The sequence below is a fragment of the Pituophis catenifer genome, unplaced genomic scaffold, assembly GCF_029215685.1.
Source record: "Pituophis catenifer annectens isolate HBS135680 unplaced genomic scaffold, rPitCat1.0.hap2 SCAF_3, whole genome shotgun sequence".
Taxonomy (NCBI): domain Eukaryota; kingdom Metazoa; phylum Chordata; class Lepidosauria; order Squamata; family Colubridae; genus Pituophis; species Pituophis catenifer.
In genome coordinates this window covers 214,636,071-214,657,269 of record NW_027256883.1, presented here as the reverse complement: position 1 = coordinate 214,657,269, position 21,199 = coordinate 214,636,071, and the positions used below count along the sequence as shown (strand labels likewise).

General features: G+C 44.2%; 1 protein-coding gene across 1 annotated transcript in view; it reads right to left on the bottom strand.

Annotated features, from left to right (window-relative positions):
• EFCAB8 (EF-hand calcium binding domain 8) overlaps positions 1-21,199 on the bottom strand; it is a 61,210-nt gene that overhangs the window by 20,869 nt on the left and 19,142 nt on the right. The window contains exons 11-20 of the mRNA XM_070941855.1: positions 18,219-18,349; positions 15,393-15,460; positions 14,562-14,710; positions 13,398-13,535; positions 11,829-11,924; positions 10,277-10,504; positions 7,531-7,601; positions 6,287-6,494; positions 4,719-4,946; positions 2,962-3,099 (exon numbers count right to left, since the gene is read on the bottom strand). Of these exons, the coding sequence (XP_070797956.1) occupies positions 2,962-3,099; positions 4,719-4,946; positions 6,287-6,494; positions 7,531-7,601; positions 10,277-10,504; positions 11,829-11,924; positions 13,398-13,535; positions 14,562-14,710; positions 15,393-15,460; positions 18,219-18,349 (1,455 nt within the window). The remainder of the gene's footprint in view (positions 1-2,961; positions 3,100-4,718; positions 4,947-6,286; positions 6,495-7,530; positions 7,602-10,276; positions 10,505-11,828; positions 11,925-13,397; positions 13,536-14,561; positions 14,711-15,392; positions 15,461-18,218; positions 18,350-21,199) is intronic.

The following is a 21,199-nucleotide window of genomic DNA, read 5'->3' as shown; positions in this document are numbered from 1 at the left end:
GAGGCTAAAACCTATGAAGAACAGTTGCAGGAACTGAAAAGAAGGCCTAGGGAAGACATGATAGCAGTCTTCCAATATCTCAGGGGCTGCCCCAAAGAAGAGGCAGACAAGCTATTCTCCAAAGCACCTGAAGGTAGGATAAGAAGCAATGGGTGGAAACAGATCAAGGAGAGAAGCAACTTAGAACTAAGGAGAAATTTCCTGACAGTTAGAACAATTAACCAGTGGAACAACTTGCTTCCAGAAGTTGTGAATGCTCCAACATTGGAGATTTTTAAGATGATGTTGGATAACCATTTGTCTGAAGTGGTGTAGGGTTTCCTGCCTAAGCAGGGGGTTGGACTAGAAGACCTCCGAGGTCCCTTCCAACTCTGTTATTCTATTCTATTCTATTCTATTCTATTCTATTCTATTCTATTCTATTCTATTCTATTCTATTCTATTCTATTCTAAATACAAAATGGCTCTTTCTTTTGAGATGTGGAGCGTTGACAGCAGATGGACTTTCAAGAACTTGAGTCAAAAGTCAATCAAGCATATTTGAAGATGGCCAGATTTGAATTTTGCTGCTTTGGGATGTCAAAAATCTGGACTTTTCTAGGTTAATCAGGAGATGCTGGCTTGTTCTTGCTTGCAAACAACAGAAGTTGTAGGGTTCTGGTCATTTTTATGCCTAGATACCCTTCTGAGAGTCAATCATCAGCCGGGACTTAGTGTAAATCAATGGGTTTTTTTTAAAAAGTTGGTCCCTTCAAGAGGTGTGGACTTCAATTCCCAGAATTTCCCAGCCAGCCATGAGGAGGAGGAGGAAGAGGAAGGCAGGAGGAGGAGGAGGAGGAGGAGGAGGAGGAGAACTGTGGTCTCTGAGCTTGATGGTTTTCTTGTAGACGTTTCATTGCCAAACAATGTAACTTCATCAGTGCTGACGGCATATTTCCATCCTATGTCCAGCATTCTGTGTGCAACTAACAAAAAGACCCCTGTAGCAACTCCCAGTGTCAACTACTCTCTGAGGAGCTGGTAGAATAAGTTGAGAAAATCTGATGGGAACAGGAGAAGGGGGTCTCTTTGAGTAAGTGTTTTCAGTAACAAGGAGCACCTTTGATTAATGTTTCTAGCTAACTAAGTAAGAACGCAGATTCTGATAAGAACTGGCTCCAAATAACCAGAGATGACAACTGCCTATTAAGTTGACCTTTTTGAACCTGGAAGTTGAGTTCTCAGGTTATTAAATTCATTTTAATGTGGGAAACACGCCTCCTGGATTTGTAATTAGGCATTAACAAGATCATGCTAAGAAAATTATAGACTGATATGCTGATATGTAGACATGCTACATTAGGAGTGAAATCCAGCAGGTTCTGACAGGTTCTGGAGAACCGGTAGTGGAAATTTTGAGCAGTTCAGAGAACCGGCAAATGTCACCTCTGGCTGGCCCCAGAGTTGGGTGGGAATGGAGATTTTGCAGTATCCTTCCCCTGCCATGCCCACCAAGCCACGCCCACAGAACTGGTAGTAAAAAAAATTGGATTTCACCACTGTGGTACATGTATAGTTTCTGGCCATGTTCTCTAGATGCTTGATGACTCAAGTGATGTTGGCCAACTGGAGAACACATTCAAAACCCAACTGAACTGCATATAAAATGATTCCTCCCCTTTATAAGGATCTTCTTATAAAGTGGTGCAGTGGCCTAGAGGTGGAGCTCTCGCCTCACAATCAGGAGGCTGTGAGTTTGATCCTAGATAGCGGCAGATATTTCTCTCTCTGGGCATGATGAGAATATATCTGTTGCGAACTCTGCATTGGAGATAGGAAGGGCAACCGGCCAGTAAACACTCAACAGCTCCATTCAGTTGCCCAGAGTCCACCCCGTTGTAAGGGATTACGGGGTCATAAAAAGACAACAAGGATCATCTCACCTTGAAACTATGGGAGATCTATCTTCTTACTTAAGCATAAATAAAAAGATATTAATCTACCTCTCTAGCTCAGATGCTATTTTAGCAGAAAGGACACCAGGCTAAGAACCTTTCTGTGGTTTATGGCTCACTCATCCATCCGTAGGCTTACATAGAGATTAACAGAGTTGGAAGGGACCTTGTAGGTCATCTAGTCCAACCCCCCAACCAAGTGGGAGACCCTACACCATTTCTGACAGATGGCAGTCCAGTCTTTTCTTGAATGTCTCCAGTGATGAAGCTCCCACAACTTCCGAAGGCAACTTCTGTTCCATGGGTTGATTCCTCTCCCTGTCAGAAAATTCCTCCTTATTTCCAGGTTGAATCTCTCCTTGTTCAGTTTCCATCCATTGTTCCTTGTCTGCCCTTCAGGAGCTTTGGAAAACAGCTTGACCCCAAACTCCTCTCTGTGGCAGCCCCTCAAATATTGGAAGACTACTATCCTATCTCTTGTGGTCCTTCTCTTCACTAGACTAGCCAGGCCCAGTTCCTGCAACCGTTCATCGTATGTTTTAGCCTCCAGTTCCCTAATCCTCTTGGTTGCTCTTCTCTGCACTTTTTCTAGAGTCTCAACATCTTTTTTATAGTGTGGGGACCAAAACTGGATACAGGACTCTAGGTGTGGTCTTACTAAGGCTTCATAGAGTGGTATTAGTACCTCCCTTGATCTGAATTGTATCTTCCTGTTAATGCAGTTTAGGATTGCATTGGCTTTCTTGGCTCCTGCTGCACATGAGCTGGCTCCTATTTAGCTGGTTGTCCACTAGGACTCCAAGGTCCCTCTCACAGTCACTGCTATTAAGCCTGGTTTCTCCCAATCTGTATGTGTATAGTGTATATGTGTATATATGCTTCCAAACTCTTGGTTGAAAACAAAGGTCTCACCCAGGATCACACAAAGACACCCAACACTTTGCCCTTCTTCAAAGACCCATCCAATGCTTTTCTCGGCCTCCACATCTACCCTATGGATTGAGGGGACCCTAATTTGAACCCTGACCTTCTCTACGGATCGTTGGGAAGCCTTGATCTCTTCTTGCCATGACAGGCTCTCCCTCCTCAAGAAGGAGCTCTCCACCACGGCCGGGACATGGAGAAGGTTGCTACTCTTCATTTTGTCCTTGGAGCTCCAAGCTGCCTGTCAAGACACGAGATCCAAGGTTTATGGAGATTCTCTGGTTGTGCCAAAGGTGCTTTTTTCAGGAGGCAACTGGACTTTGCTTTACCTTGAAGACGTTTCGCTTCTCATCCAAGGAGCTTCTTCAGTTCTGACTGGATGGAGGGGAAGGGAAGGCTTTATATTCTTTGCAGTCATCTGGTCATTAGTGCTCTCTCTGAGTCATTGAGGCCGCTTGGGGGTTTATCTGTATCCTGTATCCAAGGGGCCTCAATGATTCTCAGAAAGAGAGTGCTAAAGTCCAGCGGACTGGAAAGAATATAAATCCTTCCATTCCCCTCCAGCCAGTCAGAACTGAAGAAGCTTCTTGAATGAGAAGCGAATAGTCTTCAAGGAAAACAAAAAAACCCAAGAAAATCCAGTTGCCTTTGTAAGGACCCCAGATCACATGCAGTATCATACCCCTTGCCTCCCCTTCTTCAAAGATCCATCCATTGCTCTTCTCGGCCTCCACATAGGATTGAAGAGACCATAATTTAAAATATCCTTTGCAACCTGCTTGGTGATTAGTTATTCTGTTCTATTTTGTAATGTATTCTGTTCTGTCCTGTCCTGTCCTGTTCTATTCTAATCCATTGTCCTGTTCTGTAATCTATTGTATTTTATTCTGTAATCTATTCTGTTTTTTATTCGATTCTGTTTTGTAATCTATTCTATTCTGTATTTTTTTTCTTTTCTATTCTGTTCTAATCTATTCTGTTGTTCTGTTCTGTTCTGTTCTATAATCTAGTCTACTTTATTCTGTAATCTATTGTTCTGTATTCTATTCTATTTTGTAATCTATTCTGCTGTTCTGTTCTTCTGTTCTGTTCTGTTCTGTTCTGCTCTATTCTATTCTATTCTATTCTTGTTCTGTTCTGTTCTGTTTTATTCTATTCTGTTGTTCTGTTCCGTTCTATAACCTATTCTACTTTATTCTGTAATCTATTGTTCTGTATTCTATTCTATTTTATAATCTATTCTGCTGTTCTGTTCTCCCATTCTGTTCTGTTCTGTTCTGTTCTATTTTATTCTCTTCTATCATTCTGTTCTCTAGTCTAGTCTAGTCTGTAAGAGTTGCGTTTGGAAAAAGAATCCCTGTCCAATTTAGGCAGAAGAGAAGAACGCAAAGCTTTCGCGCGCTCTCCTGTAGGGTTAATTCATCGCTCAATCTATCTATTTATTTATTTATTTATTTATTTATTTATTTATCATATTTCTATGCCGCCCACTCTCCGAGGACACTAGGCGGCTTACACCAAAGACAGTCTACTAAATAGCATATTGCCCCCAACAATCTGGGTCCTCATTTTACCCACCTCGGAAGGATGGAAGGCTGAGTCAACCTTGAGCCACACAATCTATGACACACGCCCAAATTGTGGGAGACGTTTCAGCCCCACGTTCCAGGAAGGAGAAACCACAAACCCACCCACAACATGAGAGAAGCTGAACGCAATTCCAGGAGTCACCCCAAGAGCTCTCCACACGGGTCTCCTGGTTTTAACGTCAGCCAGGAGCCCAAGAAGGCTCAAGTCCAGGTCCTTCCTCCATCTCTATCTCCATCTCCATCTCCATCGATCTTCCAGGACCACCCATACCTGGGGCTTCGTGGTCTGGCTTCCAAACACAGCTGAAGAGGGGCGCTTGGGGGGACCAGAAGGTGCGACGAGGGTTTTCGCGCTGGTGGGCCGCACAGGGTGGGCCGAGGTTGAGGTGTTCTGTAACCTTGGGTAGGCCCAGTACTTCTTCTCATTCTCACTCGGCTGGGTCTCCACCTTCTTGGTCTCAGCACTCTGGTGAGGGGGCTCTGCACTCATGGCGAACTCCTAAGTTGAGAAACGAGACGGTCTCATTTCCGAGACCGATAAAAGCTCCAGAAAAGTTATTTGATGCAACAGCTGTTTCAGGAAGTTTAATCATAAGAAAGACACCCAATAAGCCATCATTATAAGCATATACTGTATCTACATAGGATAGGAACCGGAAATATCTCACAGGAGCAGCTGAAGGCAGCTTCTCAAGAGGCAGGGAATGCATCTCAGACTAATCCTGCCAACACAGCACACATAACTTCTGTAACATCTTCCCTTTTCATATTAAGATAACTAACACATATTAAAACATTATAAAACCTTATTAAAACATTATAAAACCTTATTAAACCTTACAAACATTATAAAACATTGTGAAACATGCAAAGTTCCGATGCAAGCAACTATAACATCTTCCCCTTTCATATTAAGACAACTATCACTTATTAAAACAATCTAAAACACTGTAAAAAAGTTCAATTGTAAAAGGGAACAATATCAATAACTTTCTACAAATTAAGTCTGTCAGGGGGTCGCGAACATCAGCCGCTCTGGGTGATGACTGGCCCTCTTGCGCCAACTGAGGAAAGAAAGAAAGGATGGAAGGATGGAAGGAAAAGGAAGGAAGGAAAAGAAAGAAAGAAAGAAAAAGAAAAAAGGAAAGAAGGAAAAGGAAGGAAGGAAGGAAAAGGAAGGAAGGAAAAGAAAGAAAGGAAGGAAAAGAAAGAAAAAGAAAAAGAAAAAAGGAAGGAAGGAAGGAAGGAAAAAGAAAGAAAGAGAAAGGATGGAAGGATGGAAGGAAAAGGAAGGAAGGAAGGAAGGAAAAGAAAGGAAGGAAGGATGCAAGGATGGAAGGAAAAGAAAGGAGGGAAGGAAGGAAAAGGAAGGAAGGAAGAAAAGGAAGGAAGGAAAAGAAAGAAAGGGTGGAAGGATGGAAGGGTGGAAGGAAAAGAAAGAAAGGAAGGAAAAGAAAGAAAGAAAGGGTGGAAGGGTGGAAGGAAAAGGAAGGAAGGAAGGAAGGAAGGAAGGGGAAAAAAACAAGCTCAGGGAGCATCAAGGACCCCATAAATGTCCTCCTCCTCTCCTTCTCCTCTTCTTCTTCCTTTCCACAAACCCCCCTCCCTTCAAGCACTGATGACGTTCCCTAATTGGATCATGAAGCATCATGAAAACCACCAAATTCCAAGAGCACCAGAGACCCCACAGTTCAATCCCAAACTAAACATATTCCGTCCTATTGGCTTCCACCTTATTCTGGAGGAAGGGGTCCCTTGAGGTAGCCATGGAAGTCCAGCTCTTGGCCAGGGGCCAAAGGACCCACCACCACCACCACCATGGAAGCCCTCTGCACCTACCCGTTTGGGAGCGAGTGGCAGAGGACTCTCGGAGGCGTTGAAGCGGCAGAAGGCTTGCCCAGAGTTGACGTACCAGAGGACAATGTCTCCGTTGCTGGAGGAGGTGACCAGGAGCTTATTGGCGTACCCATCCATGGAGATGATGTCCTCCGCATGGTAGGACTTCCAGTGCTTGCATTCAATCACGTTGTTCTCGTCTTTGGAGTCTCTGCCCAAAAGGAGGAAAGAACCTCATCACCCCAGAGTTAAAATAAGGGGAAGGACCAGGCATCTCTCCTCCTCCCCATCCCCCACAAGAGAAAGACAGAAGAGCCATCCATCCCAACCCTTCTTCTCAGTTTCTACCCTCCCCACAGACTTCGTCTTTCTCCTCCTCCTCTCTGCAAACCCCACTCCCTTCTAGCACTGATGATGTTCCCTAGTTGTGTCATGGAACATCTGCAAGAAAACAACCAAGCTCATAGAGCACCAAGGATCCCACAGTCCCTTCCTCCTCCTCCTCCTCCTCCTCCTCCTCCTCCTCCTCCTCTTCCTTCCTTCACTGAAGATGTTCCCTAGTTGGGTCATGAAACATCTGCAAGAAAACAATCAAGCTCAGAGAGCACCAGGGACCTCACAGTTCTCCTCCTCCTCCTCCTCCCCTCCTCTTCCTCCCCTTCCTTCCTTCCTTCCTTCCTTCCTTCCTTCCTTCCTTCCTTCTAGCACTGATGATGTTCCCTAGTTGGGTCATGAAACATCTGCAAGAAAACAACCAAGCTCATAGAGCACCAAGGACCCCACAGTCGTCTCGTTCTCCTCCTCCTCCTCCTCTCTGTAAACCCCACTCCCTTCTAGCACTGATGATGTTCCCTAGTTGGGTCATGAAACTTCTGCAAGAAAACCACCAAGCTCAGAGAACAACTCTGGGAAATATCTGTAACTCCACTCTCAGTTACAAATATTGTCTTCTGTTGGTCTTTTCTGGTTCAGAGAAAGCCATCTCCAGGGTTCAGAGAGCAGGGCCTTCTCAGTTCTTCTCAGAAAGCCTGAAACCCACTAAAGCAAGTTCTGCATCTGAAATGGTGACCCCAGCTGGGCGACTTCTTCCCACCCTGTTCCTGGAATATTTGTCCTCAGGAGCTCTGGGTGAAAAAGCAGAGGCCGTATCACCCAACCCAACCCAACCGTTCTTCTCTTCCTCACTGTTTCTCCTTCCCCCCCCCATCTGAAAACAGAAAAGTTCTCCCAGGTTGGCTTTGACTTACCGGTACCACGTCACTCTCTTGGTCCAATCTGTGATAAAAATCCTGTGGTTCATATAAAAGATGCAGTTGGTCTATTGGAAAAAGAATGAAAAGAAAAGGAGGAGGAAGGAGGGTAGGAAGCAATCTGCATGGACCATCCATCAATGAATCAGAAGAGGGCTGGAAGGGACCTTGGAGGTCTTCTAGTCCAGTGGTCCCCAACCTTTTTATCGCCGCGGACCAATCAGCCTTTGATAATTTTACCGTGGCCCGCTGAGCGCGCACAGGGGTGGGGGCTTTGGGCCACACGTGCGTACCTGCACGGGGCTCTCTTCCCTGGAGCCTTTGCGCATGGCCCAGGAGCTTTTGCGCATGGCCCAGGAGCCTTTGCACTGCAGCGTTCATGTCCCCCGGCCGCTGCGCGGCCCGGTGCCAGGTACTCCACGGCCCGGCACCGGTCCGCGGACCGGGGGTTGGGGACCACTGTTCTAGTCCAACCCCCTGCTCAAGCAGGAGACCCTATACTGTTTCATACAACTGGCTGTCCAGTCCCTTCTTAAAAAGGAGGTCAACTTATTTTCCAAAGGACCTGAGGGCAAGACAAGAAACAATGGATGGAAACTAAACAAGGAGAGAAGCAACCTGGAATTAAGGAGAAACTTACTAACACTGAGAACAATTAACCAGTGGAACAGCTTGCCACCAGAAATCATGGGCACTCCATCGCTGGAGGATTTTAAGAAGAGACTGGACAGTGATGTGTCCAGAAGGAAACTATGTCTCACTTATTTTGGTCATGTCATGCAGGAAAATTCACTGGAGAAAGCAATTATAGTTGGAAGAGGTCAACGGAAACATGTTTTTTCAGGAGGCAACTGCGCTTTCTTGTTTTTTCTTTGAAGACATTTTGCTTCTCATCCAAGAAGCTTCTTCAGCTCTGACTGGATGTGGGGAATAGAAAGATTTATACTCTTTGCAGACAGCTGGTCGTTTGCATCTTTTTAGAGGGTCGTTGAGGCCACTTGGAGGTTTGTCGTGTCCTCAGGGTCACCTAATGGTGCAAATGGGTGTGGAGCCTTCTTCAAATCTGCAGATGTCTCACTGCATTATACTGTGTGCCCCAAGGATAAATCACCCAGACACAAACCGAGCAACGTGGACAATGCAGTGAACATTGCAGTTCTGAACATTGGGGAAACAAAACAACCACTTCACAAACGCATGGCACAACATAGGAGAACAAACACATCAGGACGAGATTCAGCAGTCCATCTGCATTTAAAAAGACAAAGGCCACTCTTTTGAAGACAGCAAAGTCCACATTTTGGACAGAGAGGACCAGTAGTTTGAAAGAGGGGTCAAAGAGGCCACCTGTGTCCAAACTGAACAGTCCACAGTCCACAGTCCTATAGATGTGACTGGGAAAAAATGGTCCCTCAAATAACTTGGTCCAAAACCCTATACTGAGCGACCTCATATATGTAGTACAATGCAGTGACCCATGTGCAGTTCTGTACATTGGGGAAAAAAAACAACCACTTCACAAATCCATGGCACCACATAGGAGAACAAACGCATCATGACTAGATCTAGCAGTCCATCTGCATTTAAAAGGCAAAGGCCCCTCTTTTGAAGACAGCAACGTCCACGTTTTGGACAGAGAGGGATGCTGGTTTAGAAGAGGGGTCAAAGAGGCCATCTGTCAGGGTTCCAAGTAATAGATCCATCGCAAGCAAAAACTCCAAGGCAGTTAGATTCCTGAAAGTATTGTTTTATTGGAAATATCATATTGGCACATATCTGGTGAAAACTGACATTGAAGGGATCCCATAGTTTTCACCTAATTAAAAGTAAAAATTTTGCCCCCAATTCCAAACAATCAGACACATGGCCCAATCAAGGCAGCGTCTGCTGGTCAGGTGACATCACTCCTCCTTCCTACTATCCCCAACTATCTCTAATCTCTCCCCCCCACCACATCCCTCAGCAGCAGTGTAGCAGCACTGAAGCTCCCAGATGGCTTCAACCAGGCCAGCTTCAGAGTTGACACCATCTATGTCAAAATTGACATAGCTCTCCCTCAACAGAGGGGGAAGGATATGACGTCATCTACCTCCAGTCTCCAACACGGTCCTTTCAGCAGTTCCAAGAAGGCTCCACCCCCATTTGCACAGGTGACCCTGAGGACATAGACAAACCTCCAAGTGGCCTCAACGACCCTCTAAATGGATGCAAATGACCAGCTGTCTGCAAGGAATATAAATCCTTCCCTTCCCCACCATCCAGCCAGAGCTGAAGAAGCTTCTTGGATGAGAAGCGAAAGGTCTTCAAAAGAAGGAAAAACCAGAAAGTCCAGTTGCCTCCTGAAAAAGCACCTTTGGGACAACCCTGACCTGGATGGCTGAGAATCTCTACAGACTTTTTAGCTATACAATTTGGGATGGAGACCCTTGGAATGGTGTGGGAGGAGGAATGGATTTCCAGAGGAAAAAATGGCAGACTACAGGAACCATTTGCACCACTCAGGTGACCCTGAGGACACAGGTAAACCTCCAAGTGCCTCAAGGACTCTCTCTCAAAGGATGCAAAGGACCAGCTGTCTCCATTGAATATAAATCCTTCCATTTCTCCACCATCCAGTCAGAGCTGAAGAAGCTTCTTGGATGAGAAGTGAAATGTCTTCAAAGAAAAAACAAGGAAGTCCAGTCGCCTCTTGGAAAAAAAGCACCTTTGGGACCTTGGAATCAACCTTGGTCCTTCCACCCACCTCAGTCTTCTCCTCAATGGGAATCTCCATCAGGCAAGCCCCATTGTTGAAGTTCCACAGTTTGATCATCCCGTTTTTCAGAGCGGTGATGAGTCGTCGTTCTGGCGGATCAAAGATCATGGCGGTCATCTCCAGGGCTTGGTCTGAGGTGGTGGTGAACTCCATAATCTTCTGTCCTGTCATGACATCCCAAACAGTGACCATCCCGTTGTAATAACCGCTGACTGCCTGTGGGGGAAAATGTCCCAGAATCAATTGGGTCAGATGGTCCAATTGGGGTTGGACTAGAAGACCTCCAAGGTGCCTTCCAATTCTGTTGTTGATGGAGCTTCTCCGTGATCCAAGTCACGGTTGTCCCAAAGGTGCTTTTGTTTCAAGAGGCAACTGGACTTTCTGGTTTTTCTTTGAAGGCGTTTCTCTTCTCATCCAAGAAGCTTCTTCAGTTCTGACTGAATGGTGGATGAATCCTTCCCTTCCCCACCATCCAGTCAGAGGTGAAGAAGCTTCTTGGATGAGAAGTGAAATGTCTTCAAAGAAAAACCAGAAAGTCCAGTTGCCCCTTGAAAAAGCACCAATTCTGTAATTCTCTTCTGAAGTGTGAAATGTGAACTCACTCTCGTTAACACTACTCCATGTTTACATACTTAACATTTAAGTGAAACAACCCAGCTGTCTGAGGTAACTTACAAAATGGCGGACAGCCCCTCGAATATTGGAAGATGTTATCATGTCCCCCTAATCTTCCTCTTCATTAATCTAAACATACCCAGTTCCTGCAACCGTTTTTCATATTTTTTTTTATATAAAATTGTTTTTATTTTTTAAAACATAAACATAAAATACATCTTTTCAAAATGAAGCATTGATCCGGTCATAAATTGGTACAAATCACTAACAAATCTTAATATTCAATTAACCCAACTTAATATTTTACTCAGTTATTTCCCAAAATTCTATTTAATAATGCCGTTATCCCAAAAACCCATTACTTAAATCTTTAAATCCTAACCAAATATCATTTCATTTTTCTTTTTCTTTTTACTTAGATGAATGTATTTTTAAAATATAAATCATTACAATTATTATAAGCCTTTAAACAATATTTTAACTGTTGCTCCCAATATAATCATCTTCATTGCTGTTTATCCCTTGTTTTTGCTGTCATACCCTGCATAACCATTTTTATTTTTTTTTTGCTGTTAATCCCAACATAATCATTTTATTTTTACTGTTATTGTTACTGTTTTCATACATTTTATCCTCCGGTCCCTTAATCGTCTTTCTTGCTCTTCTCTGCACTCTTTCCAGAGTCTCAGCATTTTAATTTTGAAAACGTTTCGCTTTTCACCCAAGAAGCTTCTTCGGTTCTGAAGAACCTCCTTGGATGAGAAGCAAAATGTTTTGAAAGAAGAAAACCAAGAAAAAAAAACCAAGAAGGTGGAAAAAGCACCTTTGAGACATCCCTTCAAGTTCTTTGATTCCACATTTCAAAATCTCCTTTGCTTGAAAAAGAAGGTTGGGTGCAACCATCCACCTGAGCCAAATTTGTCACCTGTTTGAAGATCTTGTTGTAGAGTGCACAGCACAGCAGAGGTTCTTGGGTCTTCAATTCCGTCTCGGTGAATTCAGCACCAAGGAACAACCCAATCTGGAGTAAAATGGGACCAGGTGTCAGGCTGAAGCCCAAAGATAAGACAGCGAGACCCAATCGAGTCAGGGGGGTGGACTAGAAGACCTCCAAGGTCCCTTCCTATCCTATTATTCTGTGTTCTACATTCTCGGAGTCCAACTCTTTATTAGTCTGCATCTAAAGGACGGAATCTTGCCAGACTGAAGCTGTAACTTTCTAACCTGCTATATATACTGTGTATATTTATATCCTGAGAGATTATACCATAGAGTGTGGCTCCCAGCTCCCCCATCCAGCTTGGGATCGATAAAAGAGAATCTTCATAGCTCGGGGTTGAACTGTGGGGGTCTTGGTGCCCTCTGAGCTTGGTGAATTTCTTGCAGACATTGCATGACCCAAGTAGGTAACATCATCAGTGCTAGAAGGGAGTGGGATTTTCAGAGAGGAGGAGGAGGAGGAGGAGGAGGAGGAGGAGGAGGAGGAGGAGGAGGAGGAGGAGGAGGAGGAGGAGGAGGAGGAGGAGGAGGAATTGTGGGTTCCTTGGTGCTGTCTGAGCTTGGTGGTTTTCTTGCAACATTTCATGACCAAGCTAGATAATATCATCAGTGCTAGAAGGGGGTAGAACTTGCAGGGGTGGGGAGGAGGAGGAGGAGGAGGAGGAGGAGGAGGAGGAGGAGGAGGAGGAGGAGGAGGAGGAGGAGGAGGAGAAGGAGAAGGAAGGAAGATGGAGATTGGAGAAGGAGGAGAAGGAGAAGGAGAAGGAGAAGGAGAAGGAGAAGGAGAAGGAGAAGGAGAAGGAGAAGGAGAAGGAGAAGGAGAAGGAAAGAAGATGAAGATTGGAGAAGCAGAAGGAGAAGGAGAAGGAGACAGAAGGAAGATGGAGATTGGAGAAGGAGAAGGAGAAGGAGAAGGAGAAGGAGAAGAAGAAGGGGAGAAGGAGAAGGAGAAGGAGAAGGAGAAGGAGAAGGAGAAGGAGACAGAAGGAAGATGGAGATTGGAGAAGGAGAAGGAGAAGGAGAAGGAGAAGGAGAAGGGGAGAAGGAGAAGGAGAAGGAGAAGGAGAAGGAGAAGGAGAAGGAGAAGGAGAAGGAGAAGGAGAAGGAAGGAAGATGGAGATTGGAGAAGGAGAAGGAGAAGGAGAAGGAGAAGGAGAAGGAGAAGGAGAAGGAAGGAACATGGAGATTGGAGAAGGAGAAGGAGAAGGAGAAGGAGAAGGAGAAGGAGAAGGAGAAGGAGAAGGAGAAGGAGAAGGAGAAGGAGAAGGAGAAGGAGAAGGAGGAGGTTCCTTGGTGCTCTCTGATCTGGGTTGTTTTCATGCAGACATTTCATGACCCAACTAGGTAACCTCATCAGTGCTAGAAGGGAGTGGGGTCTCTCAACTTATAGACAAGCGGCTTGCCCTGTTAGCATCCGTGGGGCTGTTCTTGGTGGTTTCCCGTGACCAACTCAGGCCAACGAGCCGACATCCACCCCTGCCTAGCCAGCTCTGACCTTGTAAGTGGCACAGATCAAGATATTCTGATGCCGGTGATAGTAGACGGAGGAGATGGGGCAGTTGCCCAGAGGGACGTTCCGGCCATGAATCGACTGCAGGCAGAAGTGATCCAGCAGATCCCAGACACGAATATTCTGGAGAGGGAAGAAGAGAAGATCTAGAAGGAAAGCAGATCCCATTCCCAAGCCAGGATCACCAGCCAAAAATCCAGTAGAGCAGTGTTTCTCAACCTTGGAAGCTTGAAGATGGGTGGACTTCAACTCCCAGAATCCCCCAGCCAGCGGCTGGCTGGGGGATTCTGGGAGTTGAAGTCCACCCATCTTCAAGCTTCCAAGGTTGAGAAACACTGCAGTAGAGGGAATCCTCGACTTACATTTCATTTAAAAGTTCAAAGTTACAGCGGCACTGAAAAAAAGTGACTTTTTCACACTTATGATGGTTGCAGCAGCCCCGTGGTCGCATGATCAAAATTCAGACACTTGGACACTGACTCACCTTTATGACGGTTGCGGTGTCCTGGGGTCACATGATCCCCCTTTTACGACCATCTGACAAAGCCCAGTCAATGGGGAAGCCAGATTCATTTAACAACCGTGTTATTAATTTAAGAACGGCAGTGGTCCACTTAACAACCGTGGCAAGAAAGGTCGTAAAATGAGGCAAAATTCACTGAACAGCAGTCTCTCACTTAGCAGCAGAATTTGGGGCTCCATGGTGGCCGTAAGCCGAGGACTTCTTGTGGGGAATGTCGATACTCAGTGTCACCCCCCAGATTGGAATTTAGTTTTTTGAGGTAGAAAAATGAAGCGGTCATAAGTCGAGGACTGCTCAATATACAGTCATAATTGGGCCCAGATTTTCTGTTGTAAGTCAGGACGGTCATAAAGCAAGTCATTGCATGACCAGACCTGATTTCATGACCATTTTTACCACGGTCACTAAACGAATCCAGTCTCCCTGGTTGACATTATTTGTCAATAATAATAATAATGATTGCCAGGTGCCCAAATTGTGATCGTGGGACTAGGAGATTGCTGTGACGGTCGTACGTGCGAGGACGGACCATAAATCACTTTTCCCAAGCCCATCCTAACTTTGAACCGTCGTTAAACAAAACATGGTAAATTGGGGGCTATCTTTATAAGCTCCCTCTGCCTCACCTTGTCTTTTGAGATGCTGACGATGGTTTTCTTCTGCCCGTTGATCATGATGTGAGTGACAGCTGTCAGATGGCCCTTGAGCTGAGTGATGGGACTGTTGGTGACGTACGGATTCCAGATTCGGATCAGGGGATCGTAGCCCCCAGTCACTGGCAGGAAAAGACCAAAATAAGGAGCCTGGATAGCTCAACAGATAGAACACTGTAATTTAACACCAGCTGCCTGCAATTACTGCAAGTTCAATTCTCGCCAGGCTCAAGGTCGACTCAGCCTTCCATCCTTTCTAAGGTGGGTAAATTGAGGACCCAGTTTGTGGGGGCAATAAGCTGACTCTGTATAAATATACAAAAGGATGAAGGCTATTGCTTAACGCACTGTAAGCCACCCTGAGTCTCCGGAGAAGGGCGGCATATAAATCGAACCAATAAATAAATAAATAAATAAACTTCAAACAATTGCTGAACAAATGAGCTCTGGTGGCTCAGCAGACTAATTAACATCCACTTACATCTGCTGCCTGCAATTACTGCAAGTTCAAGTCTCATCAGGCTCAAGGTTGACTCAGCCTTCCATCCTTTCTAAGGTAGGTAAAATGAGGACCCGGATTGTGGGGGCAATAAGCTGACTTTGTATAAATATACAAAAGGATGAAGGCTATTGCTTAACACACTGTAAGCCGCCCTGAGTCTCCGGAGAAGGGCGGCATATAAATCCATTTTTTTTAAAAAATCATCTTTTGTTTGATTAGAAGAAACACCTCAATGCACCCAAAATGCGCCCATTGGGAGGCACCAGGTGAGCCTTTCAAAGGAGGGGCTGAGGAACACCTACCCACAATGTTCATTTCGGCAGAGTAATCAAAGCACAGAATCCCCTTCCGCAGGACAATCAAAGCCGACCTGGGGAAACAGGAAGCAGCCTTGATTTAATTCAATCTTTAGTGGCATCTTAGGGTTTTTAAATTGCAATAAACCACCCTGTTATTTCTCTGGTTCCAAGTATTGTATAGAATAGAATAGAATAGAATAGAATAGAATAGAATAGAATAGAATAGAACAGAACAGAACAGAACAGAACAGAACAGAACAGAACAGAACAGAATAGAATAGAATAGAATAGAATAGAATAGAATATTGGAATGGATAGGATAGGATAGAGAATAGAATAGAATAGAATAGAATAGAATAGAATAGAATAGAATAGAATAGAATAGAATAGAATAGAAAATAGAACAGAACAGAATAAAGAATAGAATAGAATAGAATAGAATAGAATAGAATAGAATAGAATAGAATAGAATAGAATAGAAAATAGAACAGAACAGAACAGAATAAAGAATAGAATAGAATAGAATAGAATAGAATAGAATAGAATAGAATAGAATAGAATAGAATAGAATAGAATAGAATAGAATAGAATATTGGAATGATAGGATAGGATAGGATAGGATAGGATAGGATAGGATAGGATAGGATAGGATAGAATAGAATAGAATAGAATAGAATAGAATAGAATAGAATAGAACAGAACAGAACAGAATAAAGAATAGAATAGAATAGAATAGAATAGAATAGAATAGAATAGAATAGAATAGAAAATGGAATGGAATGGAATGGAATGGAATGGAATGGAATGGAATAGAATAGAATAGAATAGAATAGAATAGAATAGAATAGAATAGAATAGAATAGAATAGAATAGAATTCTTTATTGGCCAAGTGTGATTGGACACACAAGGAATTTGTCTTGGTGCATATGCTCTCAGTGTAAAATGTACATTGTATTTGTAGAACAAAGTGATTGGGGAAGTTCTTGAGGGTGAGCACCTCGAGTTATGTGTAAAGTAATAGAAGGAGGAAAGGAGGAATGGAAGGGAGGGAAGAGGAAGGAAGGAAGGAAGGAAGGAAGGAAGGAAGGAAGGAAGGAAGGAAGAAAGAAAGAAAGAAAGAAAGAAAGAAAGAAAGAAAGAAAGAAAGAAAGAAAGAAAGAAAGAAAGAAAGAAAGAAAAGGAGGGAGGGAGGGAGAGAGAGAGAAGGAAGAAAAGAGGGAGGAAGGGAGGAAAGAGAAAGAGATGAGAGAAGGAAGGGAGGGAGGAGGGAAGGAGGGAGGAAGGAAGGAATTAAGAGATGGGGAGGGAGGGAGGGAGGGAAGGAAGGAAGGAAGGAAGGAAGGAAGGAAAGAAAGAAAGAAAGAAAGAAAGAAAGAAAGAAAGAAAGAAAGAAAGAAAGAAAGAAAGAAAGAAAGAAAGCTGTTCTATTATTCCATGCTCCATGTTCTAATTATAGACTAAGCAACACTGCCCCCTGCCGTCCAATCTCCCATATTGCAACGTGGGATTCTTGCAATTGGTAATATAACTTTTAATCTAAATGTATGAACTTGGCAATGCTGTAAGAATCCGGGGAGATACGATCTTAGGAGGAAAAAGGTCTGCTACTTGTGATGTCAATTATTGCTCCCTCCACTTCCAGCAGAAGTCGTGGATGCTGTCTTCCGAAACCGAATTCCAGATCTCTCAAAGATGCATGAAATTGCAGGATGGAGGATTTAAATTACCCTGACTGACATCTGCTGAAAGACAAACCCGGCCAAGCGTCATCTGTTCAGGAAATGGCTCATTGTGGTGCTGATGACTTTCTCCATCAAGAGTGGAAGAATACAGAATAACAGAGTTGGAAGGGGCCTTGAAGGGCCTCTAGTCCAACCCCCTGCTTAGGCAGGAAACCCTACAGCACTCCAGACAAATGGTTATCCAACATCTTCTTAAATACTTCCAGTGTTGGAGCATTCACAACTTCTGGAGGCAGGTTGTTCCACTGGTTAATTGTCCTCACTGTCAGGAAATTTCTCCTTAATTCCAGGTTGCTTCTCTCCTTGATGAGTTTCCATCCGTTGCTTCTTGTCCTGCCCTCAGGGGCTTTGGAGAACAGCTTGACTCCCTCTTCTTTGGGGCAGCCCCTGAGATATTGGAAGACTGCTATCATGTCTCCCCTAGTCCTTCTCTTCATTAAACTAGACATACTCAGTTCCTGCAACCGTTCTTCATATGTTTTATGCTCCAGTCCCCTAATCCTCTTTGTTGCTCTTCTCTACACTCTTTCTAAAGTCTCCACATCTTTTTTACATCATGGCAACCAAAACTGGATGCAGGATTCCAAGTGTGGCCTCACCAAGGCCTTATAAAGTGGTATTAACACTTCACGTGATCTTGATTCTATCTCTCTGTTGATGCAGCCCAGAACTGTGTTGGCTTTTTTGGCAGCTGCTGCACACAGCTGGCTCCTATCTAAATGGCTGTCCACTAGGACTCCAAGATCCCTCTCACAGTCACCACTATTGAGCAAGGTACCACCTATACTGCACCTGTGCATTTTGTTTTACTTGCTTAAATGTAGAACCTTACTTTTTTTTTTTAAGCGATTGTCCACTAGGACTCCAAGATCCCACTCGCAACTCTGCTTTGTGAACCAAAGATAAGTTTTTTTAAAAAAAGTTTCTTTCAACGTATTAATAACAAGGGGAAAAAGTCAAGGAAACAGACAGTCCACTAAAGGGAGAAGATGGCAAGGAAGTAACAGGCAGTAGGGAGAGAGCAGAGCTGCTCAACTCGTTCTTTGCATCGGTCTTCACGCAAAAAGAAATTATAGCCTCTCTTACTGGATTTTCCCAATGTTATGCAGGGGGAGAGAGGTCAGCGCCATGGCAGATTTCTCAGCCGGTGTGCAGGAAGCAACCAAATTGAGCTGGGGAATGTACATCACCTGTTGACACCAGTCTCCGTGCACAGCCTGCAGAAGTTGGGGAGAAGAGAGGAGTCAACTTTGTAGCACAGAGCCTTGGTAGCACAGTGGACTAATGCACTGTTATTAACATCTGCTGCCTGCAATTACTGCAAGTCCAAATCCCACCAGGCTCAAGGTTGACTCAGCCTTCCATCCTTTCTAAGGTAGGTAAAATGAGGACCCGGATTGTGGGGGCAATAAGCTGACTTTGTATAAATATACCAAAGTATGAAGGCTGTTGCTTAACGCATTGTAAGCCGCCCTGAGTCTCCGGAGAAGGGCGGCATATAAATCGAACCAATAAATAAATATAATAAATAAACTTCAAGCAATCGCTGAACAAATGAGCTCTGGTGGCTCAGCAGACTAAAGCACTGTTATTAACATCAGCTGCCTGCAATTACTGCAGGTTCAAATCTCTCCAAGGCTCAAGGTTGACTCAGCCTTCCATCCTTTCTAAGGTAGGTAAAATGAGGACCCGGATTGTGGGGGCAATAAGCTGACTTTGTATAAATATACCAAAGTATGAAGGCTATTGCTTAGCGCATTGTAAGCCTCCCTGAGTCTCCGGAGAAGGGCGGCATATAAATTAAAGCAAAAAAACAACAATAACAAAAAAAACTTTCCACCAGCAATGTCTAAGCTAAGGGAGGACAATTCACAGAGACCGTGGGGTCAGTGGTAGGATTCAAATTTTTTTACTACCGGTTCTGTGGGTGTGGCTTGGTGGGCGTGGCTTGGTGGGGGTCATATGACTGAGTGGGTGTGGCCAAGACAACGAAGCAGGCGGGCAAGCAACCGGGCAACCAGGCGGGGGCAAGGCCAGCCAGAGGTGGTATTTGCCGGTTCGGCAAACCAGTTAAAATTTCCGCTACCGATTCGCCCGAACCGGTTGAATGCCACCACTGCATGGGGTCCTTGGTGCTCTCTGAGCTTGGTTGTTTGCTGCCAGACGTTTCGTGACCCAACTAGGGAACATCATTAGTGCTGGAAGGGAATGGGATGTGTGATTTTGCCATCTTGTCATTTTTCCGGGTTCTTGGAAGTATCCCCAATACCTGCGAAATTCTTTTATGGGAGAGAAAACCACTGTAGAATAAATTGAGGGACAGTAAGCAACACCCCAAATCCAGCTGTCAAACTACAAGGTTTAATCCGGGCTGGATAGCGTGAGAATTCAGTGAATATTTAATGGGCTCCAACAATTTATACAGCAGTCCGTTGTCATAGCATCATAGAAATCTAGAGTGGAAGGGACCTTGGAGGTCTTCTAGTCCAACCCCATGCCCAAGACAGGAGACCTTAATCCATCCCAGTAAATAGAAAGAGCCGGCATGGTCATATTCCACTCAGTATCAAAGATGCAGCTGTAGAGGTGGTATACAGTATTATGTATCTGGGGGTGGAGATAACCAATAATCTGGATGTCAGCATTCTGATGCTGCCATAAAAAAATGAGGCTTGACTTTTCACCTACTTATTTTCTCTGTAGATAATATCCCCTAGGAGATGGGATGGGAGGGGGACATTCCTGTGGGCTGAGGTCAGAAGCGGGGGAGACTGACTTGGAAGATGGCCAATGAGAAGATGAGAGTTGGGGAATGGAAAGGGAAGGGTTTGGGGGGTCAGAGGGTTAAACATATCGGCTACGACAAAGTCGGGGCCAGATCTGTCGTACTCAATAAATGGAATATTTCAGCAAAGATTAATTGTTTGGGAGTGCAATTTATTTGAGATGACATCAAAACCTGACACTGAACTTGTCTCTCCACAGGTCATCCTTAGTGAAGCATGCAAACCAGCATCCTGCATCAGATGAAGAGAGCACATTTTTCTCCTTCTGTCCTGGCCACTTTTTACAGAGGCACAACGGAGAGCATTTTAACTAACTGCATCCCTGTTTGGTTTGCTGGCAGCAGCAGCGCCACAGATAGAAAGTCCCTACAGAGATTGGTGAGGACAGTGGAGAGGAACATAGGAAGCTCGCTTCCCGTTACTCAGGATGCTGCTTACAAGCTCTATGTGCTTAGAGCTCAAAGCCTTGTTAGAGACCCCACACACCCACTTTACGGTCTGTTTCTGTTGCTCCCCTCTGGGAGCAATGTATGCCGATTAGCGTACAAGTTATTATTCTATTCCATTCCATTCCATTCCACTTCATTCCATATACTAATATTCTGTTCTGTTCTGTTCTGTTCTGTTCTGTTCTGTTCTGTTCTGTTATTCTATTCTATTCTATTCTATTCTATTCTATTCTATTCTATTCTATTCTATTTTCTATTCTATTATTCTATTATTCTATTATTCTATTCCACTTTACTCTACTCTACTCTATTCATATTTTTATGTATTCATTTATTCTGTCATGGTTATGTAGTGTATATTGGAGGTGTGTGACCCTTTGAGAGCTGTATACAACAAAATTTCATTTTAATGTATGCCAATTAGTGTGCATTCAAAGTGACAATAAAGTTTATTCTATAGTCTATAGTCTATATTCTATATTCTATATTCTATATTCTATATTCTGTATTCTGTATTCTATATTCTATTCAAATAGATGTCCAATCTCTTTTGAAAAGCCTCCAGTGAGGGAGCATCCACATCTTTTGAAGGCAAGTCGTTTCACTGATTCATGGCGAAGCACGCAAAAATGAAAAGCAGACAGTCATGAACTGCCCCACCTGATTGTCACCTGCACAACCAAGAAACGGGTCCCTGCACACAGTTGGGGCCCCTGAACTGGTCTTTAGGACCCCATAAAAGCCCAGCAGGATTGGGGCCACCCTGATTTCTGGAAGGGGAATATTTTGCAAAGTTCTGAACAGAATTTGGCCATCGCGATAGGACCACCAT